Source organism: Mesoplodon densirostris, chromosome 3, assembly GCF_025265405.1.
Source record: "Mesoplodon densirostris isolate mMesDen1 chromosome 3, mMesDen1 primary haplotype, whole genome shotgun sequence".
Classification (NCBI taxonomy): Eukaryota; Metazoa; Chordata; class Mammalia; order Artiodactyla; family Ziphiidae; genus Mesoplodon; species Mesoplodon densirostris.
In genome coordinates, this window is record NC_082663.1 from 108707240 (window position 1) to 108731066 (window position 23827).

At 39.1% G+C, this 23827-nt stretch overlaps 1 protein-coding gene across 1 annotated transcript in view; it reads right to left on the reverse strand.

Annotated features, from left to right (window-relative positions):
* FBN2 (fibrillin 2) overlaps nt 1–23827 on the reverse strand; it is a 230142-nt gene that overhangs the window by 44162 nt on the left and 162153 nt on the right. Inside the window, exons 26-38 of the mRNA XM_060093309.1 lie at nt 20318–20446; nt 19420–19545; nt 17234–17359; nt 16647–16769; nt 16365–16490; nt 15911–16036; nt 14696–14818; nt 12286–12408; nt 10264–10389; nt 4476–4598; nt 3488–3610; nt 959–1120; nt 159–227 (exon numbers count right to left, since the gene is read on the reverse strand). Of these exons, the coding sequence (XP_059949292.1) occupies nt 159–227; nt 959–1120; nt 3488–3610; nt 4476–4598; nt 10264–10389; nt 12286–12408; nt 14696–14818; nt 15911–16036; nt 16365–16490; nt 16647–16769; nt 17234–17359; nt 19420–19545; nt 20318–20446 (1605 nt within the window). The remainder of the gene's footprint in view (nt 1–158; nt 228–958; nt 1121–3487; nt 3611–4475; nt 4599–10263; nt 10390–12285; nt 12409–14695; nt 14819–15910; nt 16037–16364; nt 16491–16646; nt 16770–17233; nt 17360–19419; nt 19546–20317; nt 20447–23827) is intronic.

The window sequence follows — 23827 nt, forward strand, 5'->3', positions numbered from 1 at the left end:
GATTTACAAATGGTTATTCATCAGACTGGTAATTGTCCATCTGTAATTTTGCAAAATAATCTTGTTGGGACTGTTCCACACTATCTTTTCTACCAGATTTTCTCTAAAGTAAGTTCTTTACCTTGTTTAAATCTGGTGACAATTAGAGGTATGCTTACCTTCTAAGATGATTGTTATGGGGTTAGGTCTGAAGCCTTCACCTCCAGGACACAAAGTGTAATATTCAGCTGCAAAACAATGGAAAAACAGAAATTTGATACCTGTGTGCAAGAGGCTGACAGTGAATTAGCACTTAACAACCGCCAGGCTCAAAGCGCATATCCTAAGGGGTGTATCCACATTTTCCTTAGTGCCTTTTCAAATACATTATCTTTCAAAGTACATTACATTTTACTTGAAATATGATCATTACTTCATAAATTATATACAAAGTAGAATAACAAAACCCATTTGCTTTTAATTAAAGAAAAAAATTATTTTCAGACAATTTATATCACAACCTTTTTGGCTAGTAAATAAAAACTAAAAGACTCAACAATTCAAAAGTTTCACCTATGTTCATATCAAGACATACATTTCAATTTAAGACATAATATGACTGGACTTGAGGAATACAACTCATCTATGAACCTGAACTAAAACAACTGTGGAAAAGAAACAGGAATGTCCTTTACCTGTGACACCAGGGAGAACTGATATTATCATCATTATTCATATTGGATTGTGGTTAAAAACTGTTTTTTTCTTTTTAGCATTATCAAGAAAAACAGTAAGAAGAGAGGAATTCAGATTCCTTTTATACGACACACTCTTGGCTGGTTTCAGCACAATCATTGAAAGTAGTCCAGATTCAAAGTTTTGACCCTCACTACCTCCCTCACCCCCTAGCACCAGAAGAAAATGGTAGCTAGTGCTCAGCTACCAGTGTTTCTTTCCTCTTCTTCCGTTCCATACTCACTGCTATTGACAGGGGGGCAGGTCTCGCAGGGGTTCCCCCAGGCCTTCCCCAGAGAGCAGCAACAGGAGGAGCGGCTGACGCCCACCCCAATCTCAGTGTTGCAGGAGAGACTCCCGTCGCCCCGAGGACCGAACTTCAGGTAACAGTTTCCCACTCGATTGTCTGCAGGGCAACACAGGAGTTTAAAATTGTCCTTATCAGAGTAAGAATGCCTTTTTTGGAGAATGGCCACTCAGATGATCAAATTCAAATTCTGTACATTAATCCCCAGAACAGAATAATCTCCTGCTTTCAACTTTTTCAAGACTGAGTTGCAGGAATTAAATAAATTACACTTTGCTACATCTAGACATCCATATAGATCATGGACTAAACAAGATAGTAAGCAATTACTCATCTGGGACATTCTGGACCTTTAATAATATGATTGCAAAAAATGTTTCCTATAATCAATCTATAGCATGAGTTTATCAATAAAGGGAGTGAAATCCCATATGTTAATTTAAAGCAATGTATCCTATCACTGAAATATTGATAACTCCATCTCCCTTCCTCTCCTCCCCATAATCTCCATTCTCCCAAAGTTTAGTTTCAACTTGCACATTCAGTTTTGCAGGTTTTGGGAAAGCCAGTCTGTAACAACTTTAGGGAGGCTACTTAAGAGATCAATGAATCTCAGACTTTGTCTTGTCTCTATCCATAATTACCATCTAGATCACCTCATTAGTTCCATGACTTTAAATACTATCAAATTTGTGGTTCCATCTTTCACCTCTCCCCCGAACTCAGATCTTTCTGCCATGTGCCTAGTATTTGATTTCTCCTCTTAGATATCTAAGGTATCTTAGGGTTAACACGTCTAAAATCAAACACCTGATACTCTTTCCTCCACATACAAAACCTGCTCCAATCCTCTCCCAGGCTTCTGCGTTTTCAATAAACAGAAACCCCAATTTTTTAATTGCTCAGGCCCTATACCTTGCAGTCAAACTTTGAATCCTAACTATCATGCCTTATTCAATCCAGTAATAAGGTCTGCCAACCCTATCAAAATATATCTGGAATCTGATGACTTACCACTGCTTCCAAATCACTACAACCTGAGTTCAAGCCACCATCATCCCTCACCTGGACTACTGCAATTGTTTCCTAACTCATCTCTGGACCCAACTCTAGTCTATTTTTCCCACCATAGCCGGAGTCATCCTTCAGAAGCATTACCTTAGGTCAGGCCATGCCCAGTGGTGTCCCACCTCAATCAGAGTAAAATCCAAAGTCCTTATTACAGTCTACCAAGTAGTTTTCATCTCCAGCTGCACATTATAATCACTTGGGCAGCTTTTTATTATTTTACTTTTCTCATTCTTTTTTTTGTTTGGTTTTGTTTTTGTTGCTGACTCTGGTGCAGACAGAGGTGTTAACTCATGGTTCTGCTCTTACGAGGCCTGTATTCATTCATCCTTCCTTCCTCCTGCCCTCCCATTCTCTCTCTTTTATCCCTGCTCTCCATTCTCATTCCTCATCCCCTACGCAACCATATGAATGTGTTTAATATTAATTTTTTGGTCTGTGCTCCTGCAAAATTAGTATTTTTGTTTTCGTGTGCACATTTTAAATTTCTATAAATGGTATTTTGTCGTATACCTCATTCCATCTTTATAACATCCAATCCGTCAACTCCACAGTATTCAACTGTGATTCTTTTTCAATCTATCCACTGTCCAAATATGGCTTCTAAATTCTTGCCGCTGCAAATAATGAGGCACTGAATATTTTTCCTAATGTTTCCGTATGGGCCTGTAAGTTACTTTATTTGATATCTAAAGCCCAGAGAGGAACTGCTGGTTCACAGAGTTTGCATATTCTTAGCCTTTGGTATCAGGAAAAACAGTCCTTGTTATCTGCCATATGCATCCAGTGAACCTTTTTAATTTTTTATATTTGTAAGTCATTTTGAAAATAATTTTCAGAAGAAAAAGGCACAAAAAACCTTACTAGAGATTTTAATGGGAATTTAATCATAGCTAACTCAAATTTTATTCCATATTTTCTTGGTTTTGAAAAAATATATACCTGAAATGGTCCTATAAATGCCATTAACTGCTTGCCTGTCAGTTGTCGTGCATAAACCTGAAACATATTCATTTTGTAAAACTGATTCCACATTTCAAACACATCTGTCCTGGCCAATGTACTGGACAGGGAGCCAGGCAACTCGGGACACTGCTTCAGCTCTGCCATTTGCAAGCTATGAGACCTTGAACAAATGACTGCACCTCTAGGGCCCTGGTTCCCAAATCTGTGAGAGGAGGTGGTAGGAGCAGAAGTCTCAAAAATTCCTGTTTCAAAATATGACTTGGAAGATAAGCAGGATAAAAATGACCATATATTTTGGTAATCTAGAGTTTCTTAAGGTAAAGGACTACTATTTTGTTCTCAAGTTAATTGTAGTAAATGGTCATCACAAGAGAGTATGAGTATTTAACTCTATGTACTTCTATTCATTTGTTTCATATAGCTTTTGCTTACCAACACAACCCACACCAGTGGGGTTCAGCTGGAAATCGGGTGGACAGTTACACTCATAGCGACCAGGAGTGTTGACACATAGTCCGTTCACACAGTTTATTGGATCTGCACATTCATCAATATCTAGGAAAAACATTTAAAATGCCCACATTAACATCTTTACTTTCCTTGTGCATACTGCTGTTCCAAAGAATTTGGTGGAAATTTTGCAAGTCAGTAGACTAAAAATCTTTAGGAGGAAGTCAGAACAATGAAATAAAAATGAAATACTTGTATACACCTAAAGCAGTTTCCATAGATCAGTCACACAGTCACACAGTATTCATGATGATATCATTTAATATCCTTAATAAATAAATAATAATGAAACATTGCAATTCTGAAGAAAAACATTTTACCACTGTTTGCTTAATTAAACTTAAACATATGTATTATATATTTGTACATATATGTGGACATCATAAATATATACAAAGAAATACTTTACTAATTTCGTGTTGGATATTTAATATTAAGTTGTTTATATTACAATGGATCAATTCAATAGTTAAAAATAAATGTATCAGCCAAGGGGTGGGGTGTGAGGAATTGGGAGACTGGGATTGACACATATACATTATTGACACTATGTATAAAATAGACAACTGATGGGAACATATTGTATAGCACAGGGAGCTCTACCTAATGCACTGTGGTGACCTAAATGGGAGGGAAGTCCAAAAGGGAGGGGATATCTGTATGTGTATGGCTGATTCATTTTGTTGTGTAGTGGAGGCTAACACAACATTGTAAAGCAACCATACTCCAATAAAAATTAATAAAAAAATAATAAAACGATAAATGTATCAGAATGTAATTTTCTTTTTCAAAAAAATGCATAGCCCAAGGCATAGCAGGCTAAGCAGAAATTTGAGGAACTTCTATATCTAGCACAAAATGTTCATTTCAACTAATAAGAACACAATTTTAAGCCCTTAACTGGCCATACCTGTACAGTTCCCTCCGGTTCTGTCCAATTCGTAACCATCATCACAGATACAATGGAACATTCCAGGCAAATTATTACATGTTCCAAAGACACAAATATTTTGGAAGGAGCATTCATCGATATCTGGAGATTAAAAAAAATAGTAATATCTTGATTACAAAGACATTTAGATTTACTGTATGACATTAATAAATTATTCTATCTCCTCAGATGTTTTTATGCAGCAAAAATTTTCTTTTTCTTTGACCAAGGATGTCACATAAATGGCAAGCAACTAATGTTCATATGGGGCAGAAATATGAAAGAATATTATCTTATTTTATTGACAGTATTTTACTGTCTTGGGCTGTAAAATACTTCAGAAAAAAATTGGCCTAGGGCATAAAAACTTTTTAGAAATTAAATATGAACATGTTAAAGGAATAAGATTGTAAAAAATTGAAGATAAAAACAAATTCAAAGATTATAATAATTAAGTGAAAACAGCAGATGTTTTATAAACATCTACAACATACAAAATATACAACATAAATATTTTAAATATTAAATATATCTTTTAAATTATTTAAGTTTAATTTTTTTAAACTTTTCTTGTTATGTAATCTGATCTGTTATAATAAAGTCAGTTATAAACAGGGAAAGAAGTTTTTTCCCAGTAGTGTGTAATAAGATCATCCATTGCCCCACATTCCTCCAAATCTCATTAAGATATCTCTATTGGACTGAAATCATAAATTCAGTTTATGGAAGTCTTCCCTGAAGCTTTAACTCAAAATAAACAAGAAGTTATTACTCCTCATTCGTATGAAAATGAAGGCATAGTGTGCCTGTACAGCTGTAGAAGTAATCTGTATTTCTACTCATAGGAAGAGGATGGACATTTTTGTACACAAATTACCTCATATCCTGAGAATGCAGACCAGGCATGCCATTTTAGGCTAGACTAGACAAGTCATTCTAAAATGCTGTCTTGAGACAGTTATATCTTAAGTATAAACGGGCCTTTTGGTCATTTATGATTGTCAAAATAAAGCATTGCAACTATCTTATATTTAAAGTATGGTTCAAATTGTGTCTAGAAGTTCAATTGATGTGTAAAGTTGTCTTTACTTGTATTGGGGCAATAAACAAAGTTATTCTTTTCATATAAATCAGTAAAGACTCATTAAGTTAGTTTATAATTGAGTTGTGTTAATCTATAAATTGAAATGGAATTGTATTATCAGCCTTCTGCATATGCATTTTACTTTTAAGTGAACTTTATTAGAAATAACTTCCATTTAAATAACGTAAAAGTTGTGTGGAATAAGGTATTTTAAGAGAATACTGTCTTGTTTTTATAAAATTGATGCATATTCAGAAATTTGAACAATACAGAAAAGTGGTGATAGGAAACAGAAAAGATAGGAAACACAGAAAATAAGACAGCAAGAACAAAAATCACTCCAAAATGCTTCTATCCAGAATTATCATTGTAATTGGATGAACACCATTCCAAATATTGATATTTCTCAGTGCATATTCACAGAGAGTAAAGCTGAAACAATTTCCATGCATTAGATCAATTTTTTTTTTTTTTTTTAATTGTGGTACGTGGGCCTCTCACTGTTGTGGCCTCTCCCGTTGCGGAGCACAGGCTCCAGATGCGCAGGCTCAGCGGCCATGGCTCATGGGCCCAGCCGCTCCGCGGCATGTGGGATCTTCCCAGACCGGGGCACGAACTCGTGTCCCCTGCATCGGCAGGTGGACTCTCAACCACTGCGCCACCAGGGAAGCCTCAATTTTTCATTATCTCAGTATCTTCTAAAATGTTTCCTAATGTTAAGAATTGATGAAAACACTAAAACTGTATCATCTTTTGGCTTTATGTTAAAATTCAAACACAATTTTAAGACAGTATTAATGGATTCTATACAATGATGATTAACAATTAGCATCCATATATGCTTCTAACTCATTTTTGTTATTCTTATTATTTTCACTTTTTAAATGTTCATGGCATTTACCATAATCTCTACAGTATTTAGTACTAATTCTTTAAAGGAATCAATAATGTTTTTATTGACACTTCTCCATTTATTTCTTGATTGGCTGTTTTTCATTGCTGATAAGTTGTGTGTTTTTCTTGTTTTTGTTTTTGTTTTTGTTTTTTTGCCCAAGACAAGAAGAGAGAGCCCACAGGTGGTTTCTTTCTGAATTATTTCACTTGTCAGGATATGTCTATTGTCTTTTTTAAAAAATAAATTTATTTATTTTATTTATTTTTTGATTGTGTTGGGTCTTCATTGCTGTGCACAGGCTTTCTCTAGTTGTGGTGAGTGGGGGTTACTCTTCGTTGTGGTGTGTAGGCTTCTCATTGAGGTGGCCTCTCTTGTTGCGAAGCATGGGCTCTAGGCGTGAGGGCTTCAGCAGTTGTGGTGCATGGGTTTCAGTAGTTGTGGCGCGTGGGCTCTAGAGTACAGGCTCAGTTGCTGGCGCAACTGGCTGAGTTGCTCCTTGGCATGTGGAAGCTTCCCGGACCAGGGCTCGAACCCGTGTCCCCTGCACTGGCAGGAGGATTCTTAACCACTGCGCCACCAGGGAAACCCTGTCTATTGTCTTTATAATTAACTAACTCTGAGGTATAAGATTCTTGTCACTTGTGTCCTGATAACTGTGAGGGCAGCATTCTAATGTGTGTTGGTACTGAATGTTTGTTTTGTTCATGACTTGCCTTTTCTACCTGCAGTTTGAAGAATCTCTATTACTTAAGTTGACAAATTCAATAAGGCTAAATAAAAATGATTTACTTCTTTCTGTATATTCAGTTCCTTCTTCTATTTCAGGAAAATGGTTGTTTAATACTTTTTTTCTATTCAATTTTTAGGGACTCTTCACTTCAGAAACACCCATTATACTTAAGTTTATGGTCTTTGTCTTTTCTCTAATAGTGTTAATTTATCCTCTCCCCCTTTTTTTTCACTGTGATTATCTCACATCCATTCTCTATGGTAGTAATTATATTTTCATCTCCTCTGTTCTTTGCTGTATCTGTTTAATTGTTCTCTTATTTTGCTGCATTAGTCCACGTTTTTTTGTCTCCCTTAACTCTGCAATATCTCTTTTTGTCTTTTTTTCTGTTTTTATAATCACTTTGAACTTGTTCAATCATATGTTTTCATTAAGGTTATCTGTGGTACAATATACCTATGCGAAACTGGCTCTTGTTCCTTGAGTAGTTTTCCTCTACTCTGGATTGATTATTTATCTGCTTTTTGTATGCTTTTTTTGTTATTGTTGTTTCCATAGAACACCTGCACAGTTGCTGTTTCAGTTTGTTTACACATTACTTGGTCAGCTCTTTCAAGAGTTTTATATACAGTTGATGCTTGAACAACATACATTTGAACTGTGCAGGTCCACTTGTACATGGATTTTTTTCAATAGTAAATACTACAGTGTATGTAGTACAACTACACTATCTGCAGTTGGTTAAATGTGTGGACATGGAACCGTGAATGCAGAGAACTTGTGAACACTGAGGGCCGACTACAAGTTATACACAGATTTCCACCCCCATGCTGAGGGTAGGTGTCCCTAGCCCCCATGTTATTCAAGTGTCAACTGTACTCTGATACAGTTTAGATGGAGCTTCTTGACATCCTCCCTTCTTTTTGATTTGGGCTTTCTATGGAAGACAGCTTGGGGTATGGATTTCATTATAGCTTCTATTCTGTGGCCCAGAGTTTCATAAGGTGGGGGAAGAGGAGAAATACGGATGGGCGGACCTCCACTGGGCTCTGTGTGCTCTTTGTTGGTGAACCTGGCCCCTGCTCTCTCTTTGGAAATCATACTAAATGCTCTGTATCTGGGTTTACTCCATCTGATGGAGTCCTAACCTGTCCCTGAGGAGGTTCTTGCAGGTTCTGCACTTTCCCATTTTGGTGAAGAATACTGGGAAATGGCCAACTCCAGCAGTTTTTTAAACTCTATAGAAATTCTGAGAATTTATGATTAGAGGTAGATGCTGAGTGGAAAATGTTGATTAGAGGATCAATTCAAAGGGTCATCAATTTATAATAAGATGGGAAAATATCAAGTAATTAAAGTAATAAATTCAGGATAAACTGTCTAGATGTGCCAGATCTCATAGAAGAGAGAAGACAAAACCATGGAGAAACAGGCAGAACCATGGAATTACATTTTTGGGATCTCAAAAGTTGGCATCTGGTTAAATGGAGCAGAGGGTGAGCTACATGTGTGCCACTCTCAGGTGCCCTGGCAACTGGGATTTCTCTCCATGGAAACATATTTTGGGAAAGCCAACATGAGAAGGAAGTACAGTAAACAGAAACTATTTAGCATCACCTTGAGGGAGGTTCTGCGAGAAGTTTTGGAAGACCCTAGGCCACAAGTAATGGAACAGAATTATGAAAGGGAAATGTTGTCTTATGTATAAAGGGCTAATTTTGAAATTTTATGTTGGTAAAAGTGTCTGGCTATTGCTAACTTATCCCTTTTCCCACCAATTCTTGTCACACTGACATGGGTAATAAATCATGTAATTCCATAAACACATTGACTCACAGTTTCTACTAATTGACTTCAATGCTTAGAAGGAACCAGGACTAGGAAAAAAATAAAGCTCATTCTACAGCTGCCCTGTATAAAATGGTTTAGATTCTGCCCAACCTAGCAGGTCAAAGTAGAAGCATGAATACTTTCAGTTTCTAATATCATCTTCCCAGAGCCTACTATTCATTCTCTCATTCTGATTCTCTCCAAATTGGTAGATATTTATGGAAATTTCCATGATCTTTTAGGCACACTTTCTTTCTTCAGTGACACTTCTGGTGGTGGGGCAGAGTCAGGCTCTACTCCAAGCTATGCCAGATTGCATAGTTTTTGTTTGGTTGATGCTGGTGAAGTGTGTGTGTATGTGTGTGTGTGTGTGTGTGTGTGTGTCTCTGTGTGTGTGCGTGCTGGCATTTACTATTTCTGTTCATTTGATTAGATACTCATGTAGGGAAAGCCTGTAATCTGGTTTCATTTTATAATCTTTGCTAGCAGTTAGCCTGAGTTTTTTTTTAAGGTTTTCTATGAATCACTAATTTTGTTAAAACCTGATGGCATATGAATTGTTTTCAATCCTTTTCCTTTATTTACATTTTCATGTACTTTTATGAACACAATGATGGTCCAAACTCTATGTAATGTAAATTGAGTCTCTAATGTAAAAGAAAATCCAAATTCTTTTTCTTGGAAAGATATTACACTAGTCATGAAGTCCCATTTCTAGGAAAGGGGGTGATGTCATAACTTAGAGGCAGGAGACATGACTATTAAGCAAAAGGTGCAGCTCTTGATGAGTCCCTGAAGAGGACTTCCAGTCCCAGACATACAGACAGTTGACTAAAGCATAAAGGTAATGCCAAAAATGAGCTACTTAGATTTTGATAAACACATTAAATAGCAGTGATTGAGGTACACAATATATTTTAAAAGCTGAACAGTTTATCCACATTTCATTCATTTAGTGATAAAAAAAAGAAATAGTTAAAAAAAAAAGAAAAACGAATAAGCCAAAGGTCCAACTCTTGGCTCTTGGCCAGGAAAACTTCATAAGAGATGAAAGCCACCTTCATCATTATTCATTCGGCAAAATAGTCCATGCTTAAACAAATGACTTTTATGTGTGCAGCATGTGCTGTGTATTCTGCTTCCAGGTGGAGCCTGTTCAGCCCTTTTTGTGGTTTCATTTGCTGTAGTTGATCCAACTTGGAAATGAGTTGGAATCCTGGTGACCCACCTTGGCAGGATCTGCTGTCTGAGGCTGGAGTGAAGCCCATCTCACACTCGCAGCGATATGCACCCGGGACGTTGAGGCATTGTCCATTCTCACAGAGATTTATGTTTTCTGCACACTCATCAACATCTGTTGAAGGAGCAAATTACATCTCTATTAAGTTCCAAATCTCATGACATTTTTTTCTTTGCTCTATAACTAAACCAGTCTCGCTGGCCTGAGTTAGTGCTCATTAACATGAAACAACAATTATCCATATACACCTAAATAAGGGTATACAACTTGATAGCAGAGCTGTTTATGCCCTAACATTCAATTCCATTATGATGAACAGGAGGAAAGAGGTGTCTCTCACATCTGTCTCAGTTCTCTTTAATGCTAATTTGATGCATCTGTGTTACGCCAACATCATTTAGATATAACCAAGAACATTGGAATTAATCTTAAAATGGTGTTAATTCACTTGAAAACATTACAGTATTAAAATGAACAACTTTTTCACTAGTTCAAGTATTTTTAAGCAAGTAAGGGACACTCTATGGGAGTGAGAAAAGTTTCTTTCATGCCATTACAATCTCATTAAAATATTCTATTTTAATTACACAAATGAGTATTATTCATAGAACTTAAAGACAATTTCTTTGATTCTATCAAATGGAAAAAGGGGGGAAGGGCAGAAATGTTTATTGAGGGCCTAACATTTGCCAGGGAGTGTGCTAGCTGCCTGACATTCATGTTTTCACTTAGTTCACCAACCCTGTGAGGTTTACAAGAGGAAGAACCTGAGGCTAAGAGGAGGCGACTGATGCCTGGGAGTCACAGTGATCTAATCTGCGGCTGAGCCAGGGTCTAGGTCCAGCTGTGTCTGATACCAAGGCCATGCCCCTGCCCTCACACCACGGTGCAGAGACATGTTAAGAAAGATGCAGTACCCGAGGTTTAAAAGTAAGGAAGCTTTACAACTGAATAAACATGTTTTCTTTTTTTTTTTTTTTTTTTTTGCGGTACACGGGCCTCTCACTCTTGTGGCCTCTCCCATTGCAGAGCACAGGCTCTGGACGCACAGGCTCAGCGGCCATGGCTCACGGGCCCAGCCGCTCCGCGGCATGTGGGATCTTCCCGGACCGGGGCACGAACCCGTGTCCCCTGCATCGGCAGGCGGACTCTGAACCACTGCGCCACCAGGGAAGCCCTAAACATGTTTTCTTAAAGAGGCATTAGAAAACTGTAAGTCTGTGTTTTTGATGTCAATAATTAGAAAAAACTTATCTTTTAATTTGGGGCTTAAAGTGTGCACTGAAATTCAACTGAGAAACACCTATCTCTCAAGCTTAAAAGTATCATTCTTTATGTCCAGCAAGATGATCTAGTCTTTTACGTGAATATAATGAGTGGATGTTTTATCCTCAAGGAATGCAGAGTGAATTTACTCACATCCATTAAGCTCTTATGATGCATGTTTCTAAGCTGTTTACTTGTATTATTCCATTTAATACTTTCAATACCATGTGATAAACTGAGATTTTGATAAACACAATAACTAGCAGTGATTGGGTAGGTCATAGATTTTATTTTAAGAAGCTGTATAGTTTTCCCAACATGTCATTCATTCAATGATACAAAAGAAAAAAGGAAATAGTATTTATTATTATTATTACCACCATGTCCATTTCAAAATGGAGAAACTAAGGACACACAGGTTAAGTCATCTACTTAAGGCTATATGGCCAGTAAGCAGCATAGGCAAGATCTGGATCCAGATGGTCTGACTCAGAGTCTGTATTTTTGACCATTATGTTAATTAATGAATAAAAGGAAATGACAGTCACTAAGAGTACATGATAGTAATAAATGCCATTATTTTAAAAATTTCCAGGTTTTTGCGTTTAATATAAGCAAAAGATACATATTCACCTTAAGTCAAGTGTAAAAACAGAGGTAGTGATTTCAGCCTCCTTTACCTACAGTCTTCTTCTGATGATGAAAACATACAGAGTGTTGCATGAAAATCAGCACCTCACCCACCTGAGCAGGTAAATCCATCTCCAGTGAACCCTTCGGAGCAGGCACAGCGGTAGGAGCCTGGGGTATTGACACACTGAGCATTTATGCTGCACTGGTGGGTTCCATTAGAACATTCGTCCAGATCTGCATGTCAAGAGAGCATAGCAATAACGTTCAGAAATGCAAGTGGAATAATTAAACACCCAGGAAGATTTTCATTTGTCTTAATTTAAATGTAAACTGGCCCCAAACTGGCCAAATGGAATGTATTTTAGTTTACTGGTCAAGTTGCAGTTCTATATAATTTTCTAAGACCTCAGACCTATGATCCAAAATGTTCATGCTACAAACATGGGCTAAAATAATTAGTTCAAGCGTTTTGTGAGCTGTCTAATCAACTAGAATTATAATGTTTAAAAGAAAACCAGGCCTAGATTTCCTTCTGATTTCTACTGAGGGTGAATTTTATCATTGGCTACCTTATCACTAAAAAAGGGGTCAATTTTCAAGATAATACTGAATTTCAGAGCAGGACAACTACCATCGAATTTTCAAGTTCATTTTATAGATGAGTAAACCAAGATATGATTCTTGACCTCATGGAGCCCCTAGTCTAGTGGAAAAGACAGATGTTAAACACAGAAAATTACATTAAATACTGTTATACATGTACCATGAAGAAAAGTTACAAGGTATAAGGAAATAAGGAGGGTGTCTAATTTGGATTGCAGGAATTAGGAAAGCTCCACTGAGGAAGTAATTTTTAGATAACTTCACACCTGAAGGATGAGCAAGAGTTGACCTGCAAACAGAAGTAGGGATGGGTCTTCCTTGCAGAGGGAACAGCACGTATAAAAACACGGAGAAGGACAAGAGCTTTGATGTGACAAAAATTAAAGGAGGTCAGAGTGATAAAGCACAATGTAGGAGACCAAGGATGAAGGAGAGTGAAGCTGGAGAGATAGTGGGAAGATGCCATAGGGTTTTGTAAACCATGTGAAGGAAGCTGAATTTTATCCTAAATTTAATGTATTAAAATGACAATTGTGAAGAAATCAGATCCATGGTTTAAAAAAATCTACCTGGCTGCAATGTGGAGAATGGATTGCGGGAGGACCAGAGAGGGAGTAAGTAAACATATGAGGAGGTTCTTTTAGCAGCTAATAGAGAGAAAGGGCTGGGGTGGGGGGCAGATTGAGAGAGAGAACAGTTGTGAGAGCGGGGGATGGAGATGGAAAGGAGTGGATGGATTGGGATGCCATTTTGGAGTAGAGGTGCCTGGACATGGTTAAATCTTTTGCATTAGCGGCAGGCTATTTTTTGATAGCTGGCCAGAGTGATAGATGGACAAGAAGCACAAAAAACGGGAGGCTAGAGGAGAGAAAAACAGTAAACAAATGGGACTAGAAAAATGGGAATGGGGATATAGCTGAAAAGTTGTGAGATTAATGATAGAGAAATGGCTGGACTCAAGTGGGTAGCTAGTGGACTTAGTGACACCATGAGAGAACTTTCCTTAGCAAAGTTATTTAAAAACTATGTTAACTGAAATTCTAGAGTCAGCTCATAAACATTTGACAAATCTAAAACAATTGAGTAGGTAAGAAAGTACATTCAAATTAACTAATGTTATTAATAAGAGATCTTAAAATTATCCTTTAATTCTTGCTGCAGGCTTATCAGGTTTTAATGAGTAATCATGGGGAGGTTGGTTTTGCTTGCTTTAATTTGTAATTTAAATAGACCTGGATAATTTACGATTTGCAACATGCCTTATTGTTGAGGCACATAAAACACTGAACGTATCAAGCAGCACTATGAATGACATCAAGGGTAAAATCCAGTTCCTTGCCTCACAGCTATAAAGGACTTATTAGACTCTGGTCAAGAACTATACAACTTGGAGAATGGCAACTGCCTTCACATTCTCCTTCTAATCTGGTTTCTTGGAATCCAAAACATTTAGATTTCTCTGGAAGAATAATTCTATTTTCTATTAAGAAGCTGGTATTGACCACTTACTATAGACCTAGGTTATCTGAAAAAAATCTTTTCATTCCCTTCATTTATTTCACTGGGTTTTAAATCTCACTGTTACTCTATGAAAAAACTGGAAAAATATATTAGTCATGTTTCATCCTACAGCTGTTTGGATTTCTGGCTGCACATCAAATAATTTTTACTGAACAACACCACATTAAAAAGCAGATGCCAAGGCATACTATTGTAATTTGATCATTTATACCAAAGTTAAAGGGAACTCTTAGGCAAGAATTATCTTGCAACGAAAGACAGCCTTTAATTTTCAAGAGAATAAATGAAAATAAGAGGCATGTTCCTATTTAAGTATGTAGGTTAACAACTGTGCAAAGAAGAGCCTCTAGGGATTTTGTGTCTTAGCAAAGGTTATTTACATTTGCAAAATACTCACCAATACATTTGATGCCATTTCCAACCCAGCCTTCTCTGCAGCTACATTTGAAGCTCCCTGGGACGTTTAGACATGAGGCATGCATGTCACAGTTGTGGGCACCAATTTCACACTCATCCACATCTGAGAAACCATAGTTAATATGAAGATAAGATACAACCTAGTTAATTCTACTTCCAAGAGATTTCTGTATAGGCAAAATTTTAAAGTAAACACAGAGAAAACATTAACGTCACTTTTATTTTTAATATGTTTAGACTTCAACAGGATTTGGAAGTTCATGATCCAAATCAAACAAGGCCTTCCCTGAAAGAAACTGCCAGCCAGAATATATAAAAATAATCACTGGAAATGTTATCTGGAAAGTGACCAGATGCTTTTATCAGAATTATGTATATAGTGTCTGTGTATGTGGTACACATACATATGAACATGCAGAGTTCTTCTCTCATTACTTGCTCTTCCCTGGAGGTGTCAGCTTAAGGCCTAGGCTGCAGTCTAAGTCACCCACCACCTGGCTTGAGCAAAATACCACACTAGAGCCTTGAGCAATGATGGACATTTGGCCCAAAGCACTGACCTTGGGGGTTCAACCCCCATCCGCCCTTCAAAAGGCTAAAACTATTTCGTAGAGAACAGGAATAAGAGATAAAATGAATGGGGTGAACAAAGAAAAAAAGCGAAGAGAGGAAATTTGGGCAGGGAGAAGAGAAGACAAAAGCAAATGGAAAGAGAGGAGAGAAGAGCAGAGAAAAAGATGGGGGAAAGAAAGGAAGGAAAAGAGTCTAAATATAAGTTTAGATTAATTTTTGTTAGTTTAAAAGAACTGCAAAACTCAGCAAGCACCTGGGATTCCTCCAGGTCTTTTGGTGCTTCTTCCTTACGTATATCTCCTGTTTGGGCAGGAGAAAGTGAACGTTGCCCCAAGAGCTACCAGGAGCACATCAGAACCATGGGGGCCAGATTCCACACCCATTCTCCCACTCCATGACCAAGCACGCAGCCAGGTCTGCAGCTTGGTAGCTGAGACCATGCTCATCTACCACAGAGAAGAGACAAACGCATCACACATGCTCTGGGCCAGTTACTCATCACATAACTGTCACAACCTGGTGTGGGTGAAAGTACAAGAAATTCCAGGGAACAAATGATGTTGAAGGTTAACCTCTGAAATATAAGAAGCTGAAACACAGGGGATACAAGCTTGAGACCTACCTGTGCATCCTGTGGTCCCCTTCTTTACTGAATACCCCAGCTGACAGTGGCAAATGAAGGATCCCTTGGTGTTCTCACATTCCCCAAACATGCAGATATTTGAATTTAAGTCACATTCATTCACGTCTAGGAAATTGATTTTCAACACCTTGGTTAATACTTGTTTATTCTAGTAATTCAAAAGCTATCTTTTAAACTGAATAGCGTACTAATGAGATACACAAATAACGTTTAAAATATAATGTATTTGCAGGACACAGTATTACAGATAAATATATTGTATTTAAGGATTTTTTTTTCAAATAATTCTTCCTTTTTGGCTTTCACATCTTCTACTACAATGGTTTGAATTTTAAAAATAACCAAAAAAGCCTTTTCTTCTTAGGTGCGCATGTGTGTGTGTGTGTGTGTGCATACTGTACATAAATATTTATCCTGTTCTTATGGTACCCACCAATGCATGTTTTCATGTCCATTGAAGCCATGAAGCCATCATAACACAGACAGCGATACTCTCCAGGAATGTTGGTACACTGCCCACCATCACAGATATCAGGATTATTTTCACATTCATCAATATCTGATGATACAAAATCAAAATCAAATGAAAAACAAGGATGACTTTTATTAAGCTCATGCATTTTTTTCCATCCAGTTCTACACAAAATATGTGGAGCCAGATTTGTAAGATAAGATTAACCAGATGTACAGAGTCTGTGTATTTTCCTTCCTGTACCTGCGCACGACCTCCCATCTGGCATCAGGGCATAACCTTCACTGCAGCTACATTCATAGCTTCCTTCTGCATTAGTGCACTGGGTGTCACAGCCTCCGTTCATTATCATACATTCGTCAATATCTGTAAAAACATTGCCACCATGTTACTTGTCAGGGATACTTCCTTAAAAAAAAAAAGAGAGAGAGTTTTTCTACTTCTTCTTAAGCAGACAATGCTTCAGTGGCTTTGGATTTTTCTCCCCACTATTCATGCTGATTGATCATTGTAGCATTAGCCTTTCTTAGCTCCTCTCACTTCCTTTTAGACAGCATTTCATTTGACATTCAGCTCCAGTAACCTAAGATTAAAGAATTCAGATATACCATATAGGACTAAATATATATCTAGAGAGAAATATAGGATGTTTCTTATTATAAAACCAAAGGTTCCTCTGCAAAACCACCAAACCATGGCATCTGCCCCCATTCTTAGATTTGTTTTTAGGACAAAGGACTCCCATCGGCGTCATTATATATTCCGTGCCAGAAGCATTCCTCGACTGACTTGAGAAATACAACTTCCAGACCTGTCTGGCCTACCCTTACCTGTACAGCCCTGTCGGTCTGGCGTGGCCTGGTACCCAGCATTGCAGGAGCACTGATAAGTTCCGATCATGTTTACACATTTTCCATTTCTACAGAGATTGTCACTCAGGGAGCATTCATTAATATCTATAAAAAGATACACAGAGTTAATGTTTTATGAAATCACAACACCACTTAAACTATCAAGAACATGCAGCATCAGAGCAATGGTCTCCAAAGGGTTTTATTTACTTCAGGGGGAAGTAAGATGGTCTCTTGCAACAATTCAAAGAAAACGCCAGAATCTATATTTCTCCTAGTTCTATCTACAACAGGGTTCTCCAGTGGAATTTTTTACATTGATGGAACTGTTACATATCTGTGCTGTCCAATATTTAGCTGTTACTGAGTGCTTGAAACATGGATACTGTGACTAAGGAACTGAATTTTTAACGTTATTTAATTTTGATAAAATTTAAATAACCACGTGTGGCTCGTGAGTACCACATTAAACCACATCCACCTAGCACATGCCCCAAATAAAGCTTAATACTTAATCTATGAATTTACACTGGAACCCTCAACTGGTCTTAATTGGATGGTTATGTGTTGTCTAAATAACATGAAGGTTCCTGAGGGAAGACAGCTGGTTCCACAAAACAGAGGGGCTGAAAATAGGGCCCTCAGTTTTTAAGTTTTCATGGCATTGTGTTTACAGGGCCTGGATAGGTGGATTACAGATTATATTGCCTGTTTTTAAGTAAACTAACCCTTATAAGATGGGCAGATGCTTTAAAGAAAACGCCTGCAAAGATCTGTGGAAGAAACTAGTACTAATAATGCAAAAAGAGAAGAGCAAGAAAATGGTAGAGTGACACTTCCTCACACAAGTTACCTGTCAAACACAGTCTAAGGTAAAAATCAGATATAACAAGAAATTCACCCCAAATTCTCAAAATTACTAAGAAGACAATGTGGCAGATTTATGTTTGTAATCATGAAATATTTATTTTGAACATGCAAAAATACGTATTTTATAATGTACATTATGTCATTGAGGGGAACTTTTTTTTCAGCTATAAAACCCATGAAAATTAATTAGCAAAATAAACTAAACTTAGAAACAGATCTCTGGATCACTGGTATCACAACCATGAATAAATATTCTGTAATTATCTGTGTGAAAAAGCTTTTTGAACTATTAAAGTGGAATTAAAAATATTTAAAACCTTTAAATTCACCTTTTAAAAATGTCTGTTTGAAAAAAGAAGCAGACTCACAGATACAAAGAACAAACTAGTGGTTACCAGTGGGGAGAGGAAACGGCGGAGGCGCAAGATAGGGGTAGGGGTTTAAAAAAAAAGGGTTATTATGGGATCATACAAAAACATGAATGCAAAACTTCTGAGAGTTGTAAAGCACGATAGAATTTAAAGAATCTTTCATTCAATAAAAAAATAAAAAATTAAAAAAATAAATAAAATGTCTGGTCTATGATTTAAGATTCACCTAATCATTAGCATAGCGATATAAATATGGGTTATAAATAAATACATGAGTAGTCGGGAGGTGTGCTCAAGTTATGTTTTTATTTGGGGGTGTGGGATCTGTCTATTTTAAACTGTTTTATTTGCTTACACTTTCAAGAAAGACTTACTGTGAGGAAAACATTTCCTGGCTAAATCAAAGCTTTAAAACCTACGGAACGCTTCTTCAAGACCAGCCGTGGTCGCACCTACATCCTCCGCCCCCCCATCCTCAAGCTCAGGGCCAGTAAAGAGGCCTCAGTGCTTCTCTGAGGAGGGGGTTGGAGCGTGAGCTCACACACAGGTGAGCAGGCCCGGTGACGACTGACATGGGGCACCGAGTGGGTTCTTGTGCACAGATGTGTGCACGGGCAAACTATCCACTTCCAAGGGGAGCAGCTGTCCCATTCCAGCCCACCCGGAGGAGGGAACTACAAGGCCTGACACAGGGTCCCTCCCACAGGGTCCTTTCCAGTGCGCTTGTAACGAAAAAGAGGGGAACTGGGGAAAGCATCTTCTAAAGACACAGCCTGAATCCAAATGTACGGACTCTGAATTCCCGAATTTTAATCTGTTAGATTTCACAGGCCAAAAACAACCAGTTCATGAGAATGACCTCTGATCTTTATGATCTTTACCAGTTGAACTGGGAGGGTTTACGTGCTGAGGAGACAAACTCACCCACACAGTCCTCACGTGACGGTGACAGCTCGTGTCCCAGTGGGCAGTCACACTGAAAGCTGCCCTCAGTGTTCACACAGGTGCCACCCCTACAAAGGAGAGGGTTACGTTCACATTCGTCAATGTCTGAAAGGTAAAAACGTGAGAGCCATTAAAGAACTCTGAGGAAAAAACGTTCACGCACACAGCATGGGAGAAAGATTCATTATCTGAGGCCATTGTGACTCAAACGTGAGACATGGGTTAATAGATGGGATAACGCTCTCCTCACTTTATGATCAGTAGATAAAAGGTTAAGGTTCTACTCTGAAAAGACAGTGAGCTATCAAGGCTTTTACTTGTATGAAGTGAGCAGGCTTATGAGAGGTAAAAATAAACAATATTCGCTTTATATCACTCTAAACTCCAGACACCATAAGCCTCTATCTCTAATCAAAGTGAAAGAAAACTCTTAGACTGATCACTTTCTATATCCCATGAGGTGAGTCCTATAAGTTGCTAAAAATCAAACGATGGGCTAAAAGGTGGGCAATGCCAAGAGTGTTTGTAATAACACACAAGTAAGGAAACGAACATGGGATTCGCATGACAATATAAATTTGGGGGTCACCACCCACTACCATACATTTTCAGTGACTCCCTCCTCAGCAGCTAGTCTGTGGTGACTTCAGATTCTATAAATAAGCAGAACCCAGTCTCAATATCTCACTGCCATTAAGGCACCAAGGGGCTGGGGCTCCCCAAGAGCTATCGAGGAGCGGATTTCCTGTCTGACACTTAGATCTGTTCTCTCTCTCGCCACAGCTCCTTGCCAAGCACGCTGTTCACAGCTCTGAGACAGGCGAAGGTCGCGCTAAGGATTCTGTGCTACACTGGTTTGCAGACCCGAGAGGCTTACCCATGCAGTTCTTCATCATCATGAACCCGCTCTCGTAGCCTTCGAAGCACTCACACTCAAAGCTGCCCGGCGTGTTGACACAGATCCCACTCCCACAGAGGTCAGGAGAAATCCTGCACTCGTCAATGTCTAGTTCACAGGGTTTAAAAGAAATTCAGAAAACCAGAGTGAGATGGGAAGGTGTTAACGAACAGAGAGATTTGGCCTTCCAAGCAAAGGTGCTGGAGGAAGCAGGGGCGAGCCGTAGAAGGATGCGTTTTCAGGAGGTCACCTCGAGGGGGACAGGGCTGCAGGCACATTCCTTTCCCCAACTGCCAAAACTGTCACAGCCAATGGGCAGGTGGGCCCTTTTTGTCCTTAAGAATTCTGGAATTGTGGATTTCTCTTTGTTGCTTAGAAATGATAACAGAAGGATGAACCAAGCAACTGTGATATGAGCCGACCAAGGCAGGTGGCAAACGAGGAAGCAGTGGCCATATGGATGGAGTCCCACACATGACGCAAAGCCCACGCTGGTTCTGCTGCACTAGCCCACGTGCGCCCCTGGTGCAGGCGTGTGAGGGCTGCTGCCTCTGAGCAGGGGTGGCTAGCCGGCCACAGAGACAGCCTCAGAGGCAGACGCGACCACTGAACCCTGAGCCGGAGAACGTGCCTATATGGCAGGGCCGTGGAATATGCCCCAACTGTGTTTCTGCGTCATATTCAGACGGAAGAGCCTACTGATTTAATTTTAAAATTAAAAACAAACGATAATGATGGGCTTTTGCGTTTGTCAATTTTTACATACTACAGTAAATAAGAATCTTTAATAGCAGCACTTAGACTCTCAAAAATAGGATTCTCTGAGAAATCTCCCATTCCTGAAATCAAGATTTTCAATAGAGCAGTATGTCTGTAAAATAAGATTAAGAAAACATGACTTGCTTAAATATTTTTGTCAGAGTGGGAAGAATGTTTTTGCCAGCATCTGTTTATTCTCGTGAATTTAAATTTTTAAGTTTTTCTATCACAGGATTTATAAATGGCTAATTTGCATACGTTCTCTTGAGGGGGGCGGGGGGGGTAGTCTCAGCCCCTGCTTTCTCCCAGCTTTTGGTTTTTTTTCTATTGATTTTTCCCAATTGCAGGACATACTGAAAAAATGCAGGTACTTTCTTTTACACAAAAGTCTTAACGAAATTGATTGATTCAATTAAGCAGGTAATAATACGCACACTAATTCTCTTAATTTTTATCTATCAGTATCTAGGAACTGGTGATGAGAGCCGTATAAAGAACACAGAATAAGTTCAATGGCAGAGGAGGGACAGGTTTTGGCTGACGTGATGTGGTGGGAGCTGCATAGTGTAGATTATGAACTCTGGAACCAGATGACTGGGCACAAACCCCACTTCTGTCATCTTCTGGGTGTCGGGGCTTGGGAAAGCCACTTAATTTCTCTGTGCCTTAGTTTCTTTATCTGTAAAATGGGGCATGTAGTAGCACCTGCCTCATAGGAGTAAGTGAACCAATGTTTCTTAAGTGCTGAGAACAGTTCTTGTCTCATAAAGAGGGCAGTATATATGAAAGCTATTTGCTGTTAAGAATTAGCGTTTTGGAGGAAGTGGCTTTTGAACTGATCCTGGAAGACTGCATAGATATTCTAACTTTAAAGATGTAGAATAAATAGAAGGGCAAGAGATAAAATACATAGATGAAGAAAACTAATGCATTTCAGAGAACATCAAGTTGTAGAGAGGCTGATAATGGGTGCAAGTACAGGTGAGATGGGTATGGTTACTGAGGGCGCCAGCGTGGGGAGCAGAAGATGGGCCTTACATGCTGTGAAGAAGGGCAGCCGACCGTGTCCCACTGTCCTTTCACATTGCATCCCACAACACCGCAGTGCTGTCAACAAACTTCTCTCTTATACAGTATAAACGAGGTGAGTTTCAGAGGCATTAAGTGACTTGGCTAATTTCACACCAAAAACAGGGCAGTCAGAACTGGAAAAGCTTCTTTACCTAGGTCTAGGATCATCTAAGTCAATAGAAGTTGTTTTGCGGGAAGTTATACAATCCAAGCCCTGCTTTAGGATGAAAAACCTGGTGGTTGTGAAAATGAAGGATCTAATTGGAAACTTACTGGGGTGGCAGACGCTGGAGGAATCTGCAGTGTAGTAGAGACTGCGAGGTGCTGCCCAGGTCCCCCTTCAAGAAGGAAGGACTCACGCATCCTTGCCCTCAGCTGTCGGGACTGCGGCTGGCAGAAAGTCCTGAGGTGAGAACTATCCTCAGGAAGCGCCTCAGCTAAGCCGATCTTCCTCACAGTCACACCCCTTCTTGGGGCAGATGTATGCAAAGATTCATCATGCAGGTACGTAAACACCTAGCCCCTCTGCCCTTACTCAAGACAACTGTGATGTGCTTCCCAGATGCAGAGCTCCCAGGGTGGGTGGGTTGAGGACCACACTGGGACTGCATCACAGCCCACTTCTGCTTCCTTTCCCTCCCTCCCAAGACCAAGCCTTAATAACCTTCGTGCCTGCTAATCTCTGCTCAATCTGTTTCCTGAGGAGCTGAACCTACAGCAACAATAGTGTAGAAGAAATAGTACAAGTACTTGAGATAGCCATTTTGATGGAAGAATATATATAACTTTTTCACTTGTCTATTGGGAGAGGGAGGTGTCAAAATTAAGTCTGAGGCTTCAATCCTGAGTGAAATGATACTATTAATATATCCAAGGAAGTCCCTAGGCAGAGGAAGGGGGATGGGACAAAGGGAGATGAAAACAAAGAGAAACTGTCCAGATGGAAGTTAGAAATGCAGGAGTGGAACTCAGGAGGACTAGAGAGCTAGAGATGGCACCTAGGAGTCAGCTCAACAGAGGCCATCCAAAAAGGCGTGATGGGGGCTCCCCTGGTGGCACAGTGGTTGAGAGTCCACCTGCCAATGCAGGGGACACAGGTTCGTGCCCCGGTCCGGGAGGATCCCACATGCCGCGGAGCAGCTAGGCCCGTGAGCCATGGCTGCTGGGCCTGCGCATCTGGAGCCTGTGCTCCGCAACAGGAGAGGCCACAGCAGTGAGAGGCCCGCATACTGCAAAAAAAACAAAACAAACAAACAAACAAAAAAGGCGTGATGGTAGATGCAATTCTGAGAGGCAGAATGTTGAGAGAGCAGAGGACTTTGGAAAATGCCCAAGGGATGGAAAATGCCAAAGGCAAGAAGAATCTGGGAAGATTAGAGATGGAACATCATAGTCATGATAGGACAACTGAGACGGGAAATACCGGAAGCTAAGAGAGAAGAAAATCAAGGAGGGGTTTGGCCAGAGGTCAAGGAGACTATGCACTGAGAGAAAGATTTTTTTGAACTTGGCAAAGGTTTTTTGCAAGAGTATATATATGTGCCTGAAGGAGGGAGGTCAGCATTCAGGGGCTACAAAGCAAATGGTTACTTAAAAGGAATGAGAGGTGAAAGTAGGAAAAGAGTATGGTAGCCTGAGGGGAAAGGAGGGCTGAGGAGA